This window comes from Physella acuta, unplaced genomic scaffold (genome assembly GCF_028476545.2).
Source record: "Physella acuta isolate Inbredline_101_S28 unplaced genomic scaffold, ASM2847654v3 ptg001480l, whole genome shotgun sequence".
Taxonomy (NCBI): Eukaryota; Metazoa; Mollusca; class Gastropoda; family Physidae; genus Physella; species Physella acuta.
The window spans coordinates 5,001-21,306 of record NW_026732995.1 but is presented as its reverse complement, the minus strand read 5'-3'; the positions used below and the strand labels follow the sequence as shown (position 1 = coordinate 21,306).

The 16,306-nt window shown below is 32.8% G+C and overlaps 1 protein-coding gene across 1 annotated transcript in view; it reads left to right on the top strand.

Moving 5' to 3' along the window:
• The window catches only part of LOC131928280 (phospholipid-transporting ATPase ABCA1), a gene marked incomplete at its 3' end in the record, with an annotated part of 82,787 nt that overhangs the window by 64,979 nt on the left and 1,502 nt on the right, over positions 1–16,306 (top strand). The window contains exons 36-46 of the mRNA XM_059284269.1: positions 10,655–10,824; positions 11,106–11,283; positions 11,486–11,601; positions 11,710–11,860; positions 12,428–12,551; positions 12,877–13,006; positions 13,531–13,654; positions 13,759–13,940; positions 14,061–14,199; positions 14,279–14,413; positions 14,508–14,611. Coding sequence (XP_059140252.1) covers positions 10,655–10,824; positions 11,106–11,283; positions 11,486–11,601; positions 11,710–11,860; positions 12,428–12,551; positions 12,877–13,006; positions 13,531–13,654; positions 13,759–13,940; positions 14,061–14,199; positions 14,279–14,413; positions 14,508–14,611 — 1,553 coding nt within the window. The remainder of the gene's footprint in view (positions 1–10,654; positions 10,825–11,105; positions 11,284–11,485; positions 11,602–11,709; positions 11,861–12,427; positions 12,552–12,876; positions 13,007–13,530; positions 13,655–13,758; positions 13,941–14,060; positions 14,200–14,278; positions 14,414–14,507; positions 14,612–16,306) is intronic.

The following is a 16,306-nucleotide window of genomic DNA, read 5'->3' as shown; positions in this document are numbered from 1 at the left end:
TTTGACTTTGTAAATTTGTATATTTTAAAATTTGCATAGTTGGTGATATAATGATGATGTTGTAAAGAATATGTTATAATTATATAGACTGCTATGTAAAAATATTAAACAATAATTTTACTTTATGTTAATGAGCATACCTAGGGCCTTGTCGTGGCTTGGCAGCTTTGTACCCCGACGACCCCCAGAGTTATACCAGCGGGACAGTAGCGTACGCAGGGGGGGGGGAGCATGGGGAGCGGCCATTTTCAGCAAAGTGGCGCCTTTTTGGAAACTTTTTAAACTCAAAGTATTAAACAATGATATTTGTTTAAACAAATATTTTTTATAAATTTTTATAAATCACAAGATTTCTTTTCATGCAGCAATTAAGCATTATTGTACTAGTCTAGTATTGTCTACGTTTACAACATGTATTAACAGCTGCATCAGTTTGCCATTCTAAAAATAACCATTACGATGCATTGCAATGTTTAGAAAACCTCTACGACGGTAGTACCACTTGGCAAAAGGGGTGTTAGGTTTAAGGCAGCTGTATAATGTATTTGCTTACGAATAATTGAATTAGAAAATGTTATACATAAAACTTCATACATAATTACTTTGTATATACAGTTTGAATCGTGTGATTAGTTTTTTAAAAATTACAATACAGAAACAAATACAACTGATGTGGCACCTCTATTTAAATTTACTTATGAACAAACTGCGTAGTGGTGGGGGACATTTTGACAAGGCCAACAACGTCATCACGATGAAGTAGTAGTATTCTTATAGTTTGGGCGATAGTGATTACGATTACAAATTATATGAAACAGTTACAACCCCCCCCCCTCCCCCATGGACCCCTCTGTAAAAAATATTGTCATAATACCATTGCTACTTATTTAAATCTATTTCTATCTAATATATAAAGCTCAATTCTGTAACGCATATTTTTGTTTGTCGCTGGTTATCGATGGATTTAAGTGTTAGAAAATTATCGTGCGCGTTTGTCTAAATTTATGAGTTAAAAAATTATTATTAAAAGTGTTGGGAAATAATTTTCATTTTTCAAATTATAGTAATAATTGTCGGCATGTTCATTAAACACAAGTTTTAAAAAAATATCATCTTTTACAAAAATTCTAATTATGTCTTTATTTAGTCCTATAGCGCTTACTTCCCTTTGATAAATTAGGCAAAACACAATTACTTCCCTTTACAAAACCATTGCATTAGTTGAAAAGCATTTACTTTTTAATTACTTTGTTTTGGTGTTGGGAAAAAAAATATTTACATAATTAGCGGGGATTGATCAAGTGCAAATGTTGTAGGTATTTTACGGATAAGCTTGGAGTATTATAATTGTTCATTAAATTGAAACAGGCGCGTTCGTTTAAGTGAGTGCAAAAACTATGAATAAGTTGGGGTACTATAGTCGTTTATTAAGCTAAAACAGGCGATTCTGCCCCGGGCGTTTATGTTCGCGTTAGTGTTTTCTTTGTGTTTAGGTCGGTTTGCGTTAGTGGTTGCGTTTTGATTTGGTTCGTTTTTGTTCTTTCTTTTTTCGTTTTTGTTTGTGTTTTTTTTTGTTTGGGTTTGTATTTGTGTTTTTGGTTGGTTTTGCGTTTGGATTTGGTTTGTTTTCGTTCTTTCTTTTTTCGTTTTTGTTTGTGTTTTTTTGTTTGGGTTTGTATTTGTGTTTTTGGTTGGTTTTGCGTTTGGATTTGGTTTGTTTTCGTTTGCTTTTTCGTTTTTTGTTTTTTTTTTGTTGGTATTGGTGTTTGTGGTTGGGTTTGTTGTTAGGTTTTTGTTTTCGTTTGCTTTTTTGTTTGTTTTTTCTTTGTGTTTGTATTGGTGTTTGTGGTTGTGGTTGGGTTTGTTGTTAGGTTTTTGTTTTCGTTTGTATTTGTAATTGTGTTAGCGTTATGTTTGCGTTTTGTTGTTTTGGTTGGTTGTGGTTTGGGTGGGCAATGCCGGGTTTATGATGATTACTAAACACACAGGTAATGGTCTTTAACAGAAAGTTTTTTCACAGAAGCCAGAGCAGGGCCTGGCCGGGACGGCTAGTAATATATATTTGTGTAATATATATGTATGTTTAGAACAGTCATCTAAAAACTGACGCTGTTCACTCTGAGTTGGTTATCTCCCCCCCCCCCCCCCCACACACACACCTCTCCACCACACTTGTGTAGAGCGACATTAATGTCACACCTAGGTATACACTGGGTTGGATAATTGACCTAAAGTGAACGGACGGTGGTGAAATGAAGTTGAACCCCCCCCCCCCCCAACCCGCCCCGAACTGATCTGTTAAGTACATGTAGAAAAACGCGTAAAGATGTACCAAAGTACCATGCCGCCAGAAAATTAGCTTTTTAAACGTAAACTCTGTGAATATTATTTTTGCAATTACCAGTAAAAAGGTGTGTGAGCAATACAGTGATCTAACCCATACCTATCACTGTGTTAAAAAAAATGATCTTTAAAGAACACAAAGAAGCGGTAGTTATTTAAAATATATGATCTGAACTAAAAAACCGATTTTTTTTTTTTGCCTCAGACACGTAATTTATAGCGTCAGTTGTGTGTTCACTTTCGTATTACAGTTTTCATCATCGGCTTGTGAGGACTGATACAGATTTACAATAGTAAAATTTCTTCCTTACTTGTAGCCTGCTTTCATTCATTTAAGATGGTTTACTTATACATAGATCTAATACAAAACGTCTAAATATAAAGAAAAAATAAAAATTAAAAACCAACCTGAAACTGAAAATGCAAATGTGTAATTAAATGATGATTCAAGGGATTTTTTTTTCTCGGCGTGCGTGGTGGGCTGAGGGAAAGGGGGGTGGGGGGGGTGGAATTTGGGTTTTAAGTAGAGGTGAAAAAAAAATTGGGATTACCGAGAATTAAAATTATACAAATTTTAAGCAGTCGGAAAAGTTATGTTATTACAATGAGACACATCAAAGCAAACATTCTTCCCTTTCAAACATCTATATCTATACAGTCCTCAAACAGTTTTTTTTATTAATTCAATGGTTTTAAACATTTAAATCAGTAATAATAATATATTTGATAGATTTTACACAGCATCAAAGACATGAACAATGAACATCAATTGCATATATAATAATCAAAGGGAGAAATTAAAAACTTTCATTATGTTGTAATAATTTAGCATTTATGATGACGATATATTAAATTCTGATTATAGATAAAAACATTTTGTAAACACGAATAGTGTTAAACAATTTCATTATATTCTAAAGTAATTATTTATTTGTTTTGACATTTATAATTAAATGTATAGATATATACATATTTATATTAAGAGAGTGATTATTTCCCCTATTTCACTTTATGAATTAACCGTTCCACAAATCTGTCGTTTTCAAATCCAGCAACTACATTTATATAGAACCAGCATCAATTCCAAACAGCTCAAAGTTAATCTCATTTGTTTTTGTGTTGAAAGGATCTACTCCGAACGTCAGAGTACTTGCATTTGTTTTGATTTGCTCAAATCTCTCAGTGAAACCATCCTTCATTTTGTTTATTTTAATGCTGAAGTAATTCTTGTTAATAGTTGCATTGGTTTCATCACGATATTTTTTTCAGATTTTTCGAAATTAAATAAATTACCGCTATCCGTATCTTCAATAAAGTTTTTTTTTTTTTCGAAACAATTCGGGATCAGAGTTTCTTCAAGGCATTACTTCGGGAACCCCCCCCCCCCCCCCCACCCACCGAAGAAGGTCTACCGCCCACCGAACGAAAAGGAATTTATACAGAAAATACATACTTTTAATTGTATCCGCCCCCCCCCCCCCTTTTTTTTTTAAGAAAAAAAAGTCTGGAAGAAACACTGTTCGGGGTGGACAATTAAATAGGAAGTCCATTGAAACAGGGAGTAACTTAACATTCTAATAGAATAGCGAGTGATTATTGTTTATATTTATTATTATATAGTTTTCAGTATAAATCAAATATATTTAATTTACTTTTGCAATTCTTTTTTACAATTTTAAGGGGATATGCGCGGAAAAAAAATCACAAAATTTCTTATTTTTCGTCATGATCGGTTTCTTGCACTTTTGGATACTTTGTCCATTTTTGTATATAGAAAATAAAAACTTTAAAGAGAAAAAAATATTTTATGTGTTTGAATTACGATTTTTATGACCCTATTAATTAAAAAATAATCAGTTTTTCCCAATCTTACAAGCTCTCTATGAAATTTTTTATATCCGTCATTATATTGTATTTGACATCATTGGAAAGCTGGATTTCTCATGTATCTAATAAACTTAATTTCCTACATCTCGGAAACACCAAAAGCTTACAATCGGCTTTGCAGTTTACACAGATATGGTACTTTCCTGACCTAGTTTTCGTTACTTTTGGCTGTTTTTCTCAGTTCGCATGTTTTTAACACTAAAAAGCTTACTTCTTTTTTATTTATTAAACAATGACAACCATATTTTCAGTAATTGTTCATAATGCAAAAATACAACTTTTGTCACGAGGGAATTGTGATTGCTTTCATAGAAAAAAAAGTATTTGGTAATTAATATGCAAATTTTGAAACTTTTGAATACTAAAAAGGGTACAATTTTTTAGACCTTGTAAAATTCTTACTAGTAATTATTTCAAAAAGTTGTCGTGACAAAAGTTTTAATATATACTGAAATATAAGCAGTTTAAAATTTAATGCTATAGGTGCATAAATAAAAAAGCCTTAGTATTTTTAAAAGTACCGAAAAATTCAAAATGGCGGAGGTTTTTTGGGTTTCCATGACAACCAAAACTGTTTTCGACCTTTTTTTTTGCTGTTTAATACTTACTTTTGTATGCCAAATATGATAAAAGTATTCAAAAGGCTTTAGATCTTAAACTGTAAAAAATAGAAAAAAACTTAGCATATCCCCTTAATACAATATATATACTTAATTTATAACGAAATATCTATTTAAACGAATGCTATACTTTGTGAATTTTGTTTTTCACTAAAATAGTAAAAAAATTTATTTAAAAATTCTTACTTTAAAAAAGTTACTTCCCATTTATATATATATATATATATATATATATATATATATATATATATATATATATATATATATATATATATATATATATATATATATATATATATATATATATAGCTGCATCCCGTGCTCCGCCACGGTAAATCTTTTTTAAATGTACCAACTTTGGAGCAGAACAAAACAAACAAAAACACAACAGAAACAGAAACAAAACAAAACACAACCACAACACAACCACAACACAACCACAACACAAACACAACCACAACTACAATACAACCACACCACAACCACAACACAGCCACAACACATCCACACCACAACCACAACACAACCACAACACAACCATAATACAACCACAACACAACACAGCCACAACACAACCACACCACAACCACAACACAACCACAATACAACCACAACACAACCACAACCACAACACAACCACAACACAACCACAACACAACCACAAAAACAAAACATATATTGAGAGATCATAATATAAATAATCTTAACATTGTTCTATTTTACTTATGAACCGTAACATATAATAATCAATGTGGAAGTAATAAAAAAAAAATTAACTTAAATTATTGAGAGTGAGTTGAATATTAAAAACATGTTTTCCCATACGTCCGCGCCCAGAGAGAACCTTTCCATTATTCTCAAAAAGTCTAATTTCACCATCTGTTTTCATAACACCGAAAAACAAAAGCAAAAAAATAGTGATTTTGAGAAATCATAGACTAATTAGAAAATAATAATAAATAATATAAATAATCTTAACATTTTTCTCTTTTAATTTTGAACCTTAACATATAATAATCAATGCGGTAGTAATAAAAAAAAAGATTAACTTAAATTATTGATGAGTTAAATATATTTTCAAATTACCTCCCTTGCAAAAATTACCAAAAAAAGGTGAATTAATTAGATTATTCGACCTACTTTTATAAAAATGTATCCATTTTTTCTAGGAATATAAATTAAATTAATATTTGACATTGATCATTTTAATATGTTTTAGCAATGTGTGTGTATTTAATATTATCTTTACGTTATGCAAAAAAGTAAAAACGGTGGCAAACCCTACTCTATTACATATAATAAGACACTGCGGTGCACTTTAAAGCATGTTATGGTGCGATGTTTACTTTTATGGTTTCAAAAGCTATAGCGATGACGGAAGGAAGGAAGGACTGACACACCACAGCCCGCTTATTTATACTAGCTGCATCCCGTGCTCCGCCACGGTAAATCTTTTTTAAATGTACCAACTTGGGAACAGAACAAAACTAAACACAACATAAACGAACGCAAAAAAAAAAAAAAAAAAAAAAAAAAAAAAAAAAAAAAACCAAAAAACAAACACAACACTCATAACATAAACACAATTTAAATGCAATCATAAAGGCATATTGCTCACAGTCTAGCCCGTAGCGCCGAATCGCGCCCTTTCCAGTGATTTGCACCCCCCTCAAACTTTCGATTTGCACCCCTTCCCCCCCCCCCCCCCCGCCCTAAAACTTTCGATTTCCACCCCCCCCCCCTCGCAAATTTTTTCCAACCCACTTTGGCGCCCCCTAAGGTCGGCACCCGGGGACATATGCCCCCCCCCATCGCAACGCCTCTCCTATAAAACCCCTAGCTTGTCCGCAAACCGACAGAATAATAATTAGAAAACAGTATAAATAATAGGCAGTATTTAAAATATCCGTGTTTTACCTACAATATTTCACTTTATCCATTCACGCATTTTTTTTCCCAGTACTTTAAATTTAAAAAATTTACAATTGAGTTTCATAACTAAAACCATTGCGCACCTAATGAACGTGATGACGCGCCTATAATAGTGCTGAATAGTTGATTAAAAATTATAAGTAATAAACAGTAGGGCCTACATTCAGTGAATAAAATAAATAAAAGATTGCCTTTTATCAATCCATGCTAATTATAATTTTCTAACAATAATTTCCTCTTACACATCCGAATAATTTGCATTCACATTTTGCTGATTATATTATTGCAACACTAATTCCTTCTATGACGAACGTATATTTGCATTCACATTTTTTATTAGCGTGAGTTTAATGTATTTTTAAATTACCTCCTTTGTCAAAATTAGAAAAAAAGAGTTATATTAATTTTTTCTACCGTACTGTTATTATGTTATTGAAATGTATCCATTTTTTTCTGGGAATATAAACGAAAATGATATTTGACATTGATACTTTTAATATGTTTTAGCCGTGTGTGTATATTTAATATTTTCTTTAAGTTATGCAAAATTGTACAAACAGTGGAAATTATAAAATAGCTCTATGCCGCTATATAAACAAACCCTACTCTAATACTTATAATAAGACACTGCGGTGCACTGAAAAGCACAGCATGGTGCGTAGTTTACTTTTATAGTCCCAAAATCTATAGCGATGACGGAAGGACTGACACACTACCTAGCCGCTTATATTATATATATATATATATATATATATATATATATATATATATATATATATATATATATATATATATGTGTTCACATATGTTTTTTATGTATTTAATTTTTTTTTACCTCCCCCCCCCCATACATGGATTAACATATAAGTTATTAAGATTCTCAACCAAAACGTTTACCTCAGGCATATTTTGCAAAGTTGAGTTAATGTAACTTCCCCCCGCCTCACCCCCCCCCCCCCCCCACCCGACGGCGATTGCTTTAAACTGTGCTCAGATATAATACTAACGATTTTTATCTATATTCGGTTATAAATACAGCTTCATGTAGCATGTTTTCTTTATCATTAGCAGGTTTACGACATGGTGTCGACCCCCCCCCCCCCCCCCCCCATTCAACATTTTTGGGATTTGTCAAATTTGCTCTTAAAAGACTATTTAACACTCTAATTAATCTCTTAATTAAGTGGAATTATCATTTTTCTCTATATATTTTGCTATTTTTTGCCTTGGTGTCACCCTCCTAAATGGTGTCACCCGGTGCGGTTCGCTCCCCCCCCCCCCTCGCTACGCCTCTGGCTATGAAAACAACGCCTATAAAAATAAAAGCAATGGAGGAAATAGCCGCTCTTAGCTCAATAGAAGAAAGAAGAGAATAAAAAATCCTCACCCAATACACAAAGCTAGAGGCACTGGATAACCATAATCTAAAGTACAAACTCCAGAAGCCCAGCCCATCAAACAGACTTCTTAGAACAAGATTTATCAAAGAAGCAAAAAATCTAAAAAAAAGATATATGAAATAGAAAACATCATTCCAGAAACAATCAAAACTCAAAACCTCTCCCCGCCGTGGATCTCTCACCGTACACTAACCACCAGTGACTCAACAGATACCATAGTAAAAAAATCTGACTACGATCAAGAAGAATTGAAGAAAATAACATATAAGGCTCATTAAGGATCGGTACCCCAGCAATACCTGGATTAAGAATACACAGATGGCTCAGCTTTAGATGCAACAAAAAAATGGCGGGGCTGGAGTCCTTATTGAATGGCCAAATGGAGAAAGCCTGGAAAAGTCAATAGCCACGGGCAGCCTATCTGACAATTTTAGAGCAGAGAAAGAAGCTTTAGAACATGCAGAAAACCTCCTGTCAGAACACCCTGAATCTCCAGATAGTCAGATAGTCTTTCTTATAGATGCTAAATCTGTCCTGCAGTCCCTAAAAAATCCAGAATCCTATACGCAATCCCCCAGGACAGCCCTTGAAAGGCTAAAAGGCATGATTGTGCTGCAGTTGATCACCGGCCACTGCCAGACAACAAGGAAATGAGATCGCGGACCAGCTGGCAAAAATTGGGGGAAAGAAAAAACAACCAGAAATCTCGCTACATCCAAAAGAAATCAAAAGAATCATAAAAAACAAACACAAATGTGGTCTGACACACACCCACACTACAAAAAAGACGATGGATATTACAATCTGACACGAAAACAATACATAATCTTTAGACTCCGAACAGGCCACAACCGACTAAAACAGCACATGCATAAAAAAACTAAAAATTGGGTGCGGCGACATTTGCCCTTGGGGGCAAAGCCCCGGAGAATACGGAGCAGGTTCTTCAAGCTTGTTCATTATTTTGCCAGGCACGATCCAAACACTGGCCCCTATACACCCCACTCAGGGAAAAACTATATGGGACACCCGCTGATCTGGAGACCACAGTCCAGTTCATATACGAAGTTGGGCTTGTTGTTTAAATCCTCCATCGTATACTTAATTAGGAACGAAGAAGAAGAACAAGTATAGAGCAAGACTCAATTGTAGTCCTCAAAAAATTATAAGTACTGATTGAGGTAACTACAAATTAGAAACATAACTTTGAAAGGAATATGTTGAAACTTATGTAAGTAGAGTATGTGTTGATCAGGAACAACTAAAACCAACAACAAAGGCAAATTGAATTTAAACTTTTTACTAACTTTTTATTGTACAACAATTTATTTATAAAATTAAAATGTTATTTTATAGACTGTAGTTTCCTATTTGGCGATTTAAAATTAAACCAATAATCTCAATCTAATGCTGAACTTAGAAAAAAATTTCAGTTTATTTTTGTTAGTTGTATCAAAATTTAAGAAGGTCTTAAGTTTTATTAGGCATTGTCTATAAAAAAATGTTTTTACCAATTTACCCTTACCCACATGTCTCAAAATAGACATCATCTCAAAATGTCACCTCTCTCTCTCCCACCCCCCCCCCCCCCCCCTTTACTAAACCTTCATCACATTTGAAAGTTTTATTATTGGAAACAGCAGTTTTTTCAATAAAGCTAATTCTACATACTCAGTGTTTCTTCCAGACTTTTTTCTCCGGGGGGGGGGGCACTTGAAATTTTCGGGGGGGGGGGGGGGGGCGGTAGACTTTCTTCGGGGGGGGGCGGACACTGTTAAAAGTATATATTTTCTATATAAATGATATAAATTTCACTTCGTTCGGGGTGGCGGTAAAAATTTTTCGGGGGGGCAAAGCCCCCCCGAATAGATGCCTGGAAGAAACTCTGTACATACTATGCAACTCCATATTAGTCAGCTTCTACTGCTGGTACTCAGCTAATGTTATAGTGTTACAAGTGTTTTCTTGCACATTTAAAAAGAAGTGTCTTATAATGTTTAATATAAAGTCCAATCAGTTTTAACCAAAAATTATTTTGTGAATTTAATGTGAGTGTTCATGTGATTGATTTTAATACATAAATAAAGGTCTATTCACTTCAAGCTTCTTGGTGTCTTATTTAGATATTTTTTAAACTTACTACATATTAAGAATAGGCAACAATATAGAATAATGTAGATAAAATGCATAATCATATTTTGTTTGTTCATTTAAAAAAGGTTAGTTTCAAGATAGGTGAATGTTGAGTTAAATTTCATAATAATGATTTAGATGATCCAATTTTTGTGTAATGCTTAAAAACAGTGAAATAGAAACACATTCATTAATTTCAAAGTAGTTTTTATTTCTTTGATTTTAGCATTTTAACAATCTATGTTAAGCATATTTCACTTTTTAGAAACTTAAAAATTTTTTTTTATAATTACAAAATTTGTATTTTATTTAAATTGAAAATTCCTTTAAAAACAATAGGTTTGGTTCAATAATAAAGGATGGGCAGCATCTGTTTCCTACATGAATGCACTTAATAATCTTATTTTACGTACATTGCTGTCAGCAAATAAAACTCCAAACAACTATGGAATTGTAGCTATTAATCACCCAATGATACTAACTAGCCAGGAAATCCAAATTGAAACAATGTAAGTATATGTAAGTACTTAGGATACTTTATCTTTGTTAAGTCTTAATTCCTAATATGTAAGTAGTAATGACAATGAGCTATGTTAAGTGTTCTAATAGTAGATATAATACTTAAATATTGTTTTCTTTTATTGTTTGATAAAAAATGCTTAGTTTTGCCACTAGCTTTGTATTTGAAAATTCTGCTTACGGTATGGCCTTGCTGTAGTGTTGATTACTAAAATTATTAATGACACTGATATTTAAAAAAAAAACACTTCATTAATTGATTCATTTACAGACACAGAAACGCAGTAAATGTTGTAGCATCAATATGTGTCATATTTGCCATGTCCTTTGTACCTGCCAGTTTTGTACTTTACCTAATTGAAGAGCGTGTGTCCAACAGCAAACATTTGCAGTTTGTATCAGGAATCAAACCAACTGTCTACTGGCTGGCCAACTGGGCTTGGGATATGGTAAACTTATAAATTAAAAATAACCCTTTTCTTTTTAATAATTTAAAAATGTATTAAATATTATATTATTATTTTTAAAAAATTATTTTAATTCATTTTTATTTAGAATAATAGCATCCTCTATATTTCTAAATTCTACCCTTTAAAAATTTTGTCAATTTTGTTCTATTTTTTTAAAAACATTTTGATCTTTTACCCTCAGCTGAACTATGCTGTTCCAGCTGTGTTATGTGTTCTCATCTTTATTGCATTTGGTAAAGAGGCTTATGTTTCAGCCACAAATTTGCCTTGTCTTATTGTTTTATTATTTTCTTATGGGTAAGTACAAATAACTTGTAACGGGTGATTAAATTATTTAGTGTTTACCTGTGAAATGTTTTGTATTCAATAACTTGATTTTAAAGCAACTTATTTCTTTGTTTGTAGCTGGGCCATGACACCAATGATGTACCCATTCTCCCGTTTGTTTGATGTTCCCAGTTCAGCTTTTGTTGCTCTGTCTTGTGCCAATGTTTTTTTTGGCACTGTATCAACTTTAGCAACATTTATCCTAGAAGTTCTCTCCTTTAATGACCCTGTAAGTTTTTACAAACATTCTCTAAGTATACTAAATGTCACTTATAAATCTGTAATAGTGTTTAATTTGATCATACACCAATCAGCTGCCAAAAAACTACCAGAATAACAATGCAGCTCTTCCAACATGCAAGTTTATTAATTTCAATTAGTTACACAAATGTATTGTAGATAATTACAATAGTAATTAGATGTCTATAATTTTGTCCATGCAAATAAAGCATATAAAATTGCTTATAACTATTAAAACCCTAAGGATATTTAGTTCTATAAAAAATTAACTTAATGAAAATCAATTAGTATAGTAAAAAATGTTATTAGTTTCAGTATAAGAATTTTATTAATAAAAAAAATTGAATAACTAAAGCTGTGTGAAGTACAGTTATTATAGGATGTTTTAACCATATGTAACACTTATGGATAACATATTTTTTCCTATCAAGAAGTTTGAATATTTATGTGAAGCTGTAGATCTGATTCTTTGTAATTTATGTAAGTCAGGTTATGTTTATTGTCTTGATTATATCTGATAGATGTGATTTAAAAGCCTCAACAAAACATTTTGCAGGAACTGGCAAATGTAAATGATATTTTAAAGCAAGTGTTCCTGATGCTGCCTCACTACTGCTTAGGTCGAGGTCTAATTGACATGGCTGCGCTCCAGCTTACGTTTGATGCCATAGCTAGGTTTGGTAAGCTAAATGTTTGGTATAGTTAAAGATTTGAAACTCAATATATATGGAAAAACTGATACACCCCACCCCATCAGTTTTTGGATTTCATTTAGCATTTAAACAAGCAACAAATTAGCATTTTAAATAAAGTGGAAGTGATCTCCCCTAAACTTTCTCAAATATTCATGTATAATGCTAATGGAGATCAGAGTTTCTTCCAGGCATCTCTTTGTTCCCAAGATGTTGTATTTAATGGATCTTGGCTGATTTTGTTTTAAAAATTATGTGCCTAAAATTTATAAGTATTTTTAAAACCAACCCTAATACTATTGTATTTTTATAGAAGAAACCTATCACTATAATGTCTTTGAATGGAGCAATGTGGGACGCAATATATTTGCTTTAATTATCCATGGGCTATTATTTAATGTGTTGAATTTGTTGATGGAATACAAGTTTTTCCTTTCTTGGGAGTAAGTATTTAATGGTAACTGACATAATAAGTAATTTTCTTATGCATCATTTAGTATTATAGCATGCATTTGTGACAGTAATATTGCTAGTCAGCTCGTAGTTGTTATAGTTTAATGCATAATTTTTTTTTGTGCTCTTACATAACTTATATAAGCCAACCTGCAAAAGGTCTTGCAAAAACACTCTTGGAAAAACTACTATTTAAGACAACAGCTGCTAGCAAAACAAGTAATTTGATGTCTTTCACATTAAAACTTAAACCCAACAATAGAGGATCGGACGAGGGGCGAGTGAACACAGTGACAGTATGCAAACTGAATGTTAGGCCAGATTTTTATTTCTCAAAATATTCATCTCAGAACAAAATACACAGCATGAAAAAAAAATACTCAGTTTCGTAAAGACTTAAAACATGTTCATTAAATGACAAGTTGCGCTTATTGAAAAGCATCACTTATTAGAAGACAAAGTTTCTAGATACATTTTTTATATTATTGTAATTTGAATTTCTTTTATATTTTAGATGCTTGTCCAAGCAACCAGCATTAAAAACTAGGTATGAAGATGTGGATGTTGCTAGAGAGAAGCAAAGAGTTTTGTCAGGTGGGGCTGTAAATGATGTTTTGAGACTTGAAGGACTTACCAAAGTAAGTTATTTAAACTGTCAGCTCAGATATATTTTAAATGTCAAACAGCTTTTAATATACAGTTCACAAATATATACAGCTACTTTAATTGCATTTATCGAAAGGTGTTTTGGAAACCTGGAAAAAAAGGTAAAATAACAGTGGTTGATCACTTATATTTGGGAGTACCTAAGGGTCAATGCTTTGGTCTGTTGGGAGTCAATGGTGCTGGTAAGACAACAACATTCAAAATGTTGACTGGGGGCATTACTGCAACATCAGGAGATGCATTCATTCATTCTTACAGGTCAGTCATGATCTCTGTGGTGAACATTTTAAAAGTTCAAACTATTTTATTGACTTAAGTTTGTTATCACTGCTCACTTATAAAATGATGCCTAATTTGAAAATGTATTTAATTTTTCAGTATAAATGACAAAGTTAAAGTCTGTAAGCACATGGGCTACTGCCCTCAATTTGATGCTCTAGACCCACTACTGACTGGCAGAGAACATCTCGAGTTCTATGCCAGGGTAAGAGGAGTTGCGGCTGAAAATATTCAATCTGTAAGTATGTACTTTGTTACCATTCGAATAAAACATAATTATTTTTGGAAAATTATTATTTACTGTGCTTTATTTTCAGATTGCAGACTGGGCTATAAAAAGATTAGGACTTGTGCGCCATGCTGATAAAATCTCTAGCAGCTACAGTGGTGGGAACAAAAGAAAATTGTCTACTGCTATAGCTCTCATTGGAAATCCACCTATCATTTTTTTGGTATTAAATTCCTGAAAACTCTTTTGGTCTGTGTTTTTTTCAAATCAAAGTCTAGCAAATCTTTTGTAAAGATGTAACTTTTGATTGTTTTCAGGATGAGCCAACTACCGGCATGGACCCTGCTGCAAGAAGGTTTCTATGGAACTGCATCAACAACATTGTCAAGTCTGGGCATTCAGTAATCCTGACATCTCATAGGTATGTGTCAGTGCATTTAGTAATGTTGATAACTCTTATCTATATATCAGTCTACTCAGTAATGTTGATAACTCTTATGTATATATCTGTTTACCTGTAATGTTGATATTCTTATCTATACATCGGTCTACTCAGTAATGTTGACATCTCTTATCTATATAAGTTAAATTAGTAATGAGGACATCTTATGATTATTTATAAGTGCACTCATTGGTTTAAAAATATTGTTGATACATTAAGCTCTTTAATTATATGTTATTTTATTTCATAAATATTTCTGGAGTAAGTTTGTTCTGTCCTGTATTCTATATTATGAATGTTTGTGGAATAAGGCTGTTCTGTCTTGTATTCTAAATAAATATAATGTTTGTGGAAGAAGGTTGTTCTCTTGTAGTAAGGTTTTTCTGTCCTGTATTCCATATCATGAATGTTTGTGAAGTAAGGTTGTTCTGTCCTGTATTCCATATCATGAATGTTTGTGGAGCAAGGCTGTTCTGTCCTGTATTCCAATATCATGAATGTTTATGAAGTAAGGTTGTTCTGTCCTGTATTCCATATCATGAATGTTTGTGAAGTAAGGTTGTTCTGTCCTTTATTCCATATCATGAATGTTTGTGAAGTAAGGTTGTTCTGTCCTGTATTCCATATCATGAATGTTTATGAAGTAAGGTTGTTCTGTCCTGTATTCCATATCATGAATGTTTGTGAAGTAAGGTTCTTCTGTCCTGTGTTCCATATCATGAATGTTTGTGGAGTAAGGTTGTTCTGTCCTGTGTTCCATATCATGAATGTTTGTGAAGTAAGGTTGTTCTGTCCTGTATTCCATATCATGAATGTTTATGAAGTAAGGTTGTTCTGTCCTGTGTTCCATATCATGAATGTTTGTGGAGTAAGGTTGTTCTGTCCTGTGTTCCATATCATGAATGTTTGTGAAGTACGGTTCTTCTGTCCTGTGTTCCATATCATGAATGTTTGTGAAGTAAGGTTGTTCTGTCCTTTATTCCATATCATGAATGTTTGTGAAGTAAGGTTGTTCTGTCCTGTATTCCATATCATGAATGTTTATGAAGTAAGGTTGTTCTGTCCTGTATTCCATATCATGAATGTTTGTGAAGTAAGGTTCTTCTTTCCTGTGTTCCATATCATGAATGTTTGTGGAGTAAGGTTGTTCTGTCCTGTGTTCCATATCATGAATGTTTGTGAAGTAAGGTTCTTCTGTCCTGTGTTCCATATCATGAATGTTTGTGGAGTAAGGTTGTTCTGTCCTGTGTTCCATATCATGAATGTTTGTGGAGTAAGGTTGTTCTGTCCTGTGTTCCATATCATGAATGTTTGTGGAGTAAGGTTGTTCTGTCCTGTGTTTCATATCATGAATGTTTGTGGAGTACGGTTCTTCTGTCCTGTATTCCATATCATGAATGTTTGTGGAGTAAGGTTGTTCTGTCCTGTGTTCCATATCATGAATGTTTATGAAGTAAGGTTGTTCTGTCCTGTGTTCCATATCATGAATGTTTGTGGAGTAAGGTTGTTCTGTCCTGTGTTCCATATCATGAATGTTTGTGGAGTACGGTTCTTCTGTCCTGTATTCCATATCATGAATGTTTGTGGAGTAAGGTTGTTCTGTCCTGTGTTCCATATCATGAATGTTTATGAAGTAAGGTTGTTCTGTCCTGTGTTCCATATCATGAATGTTTG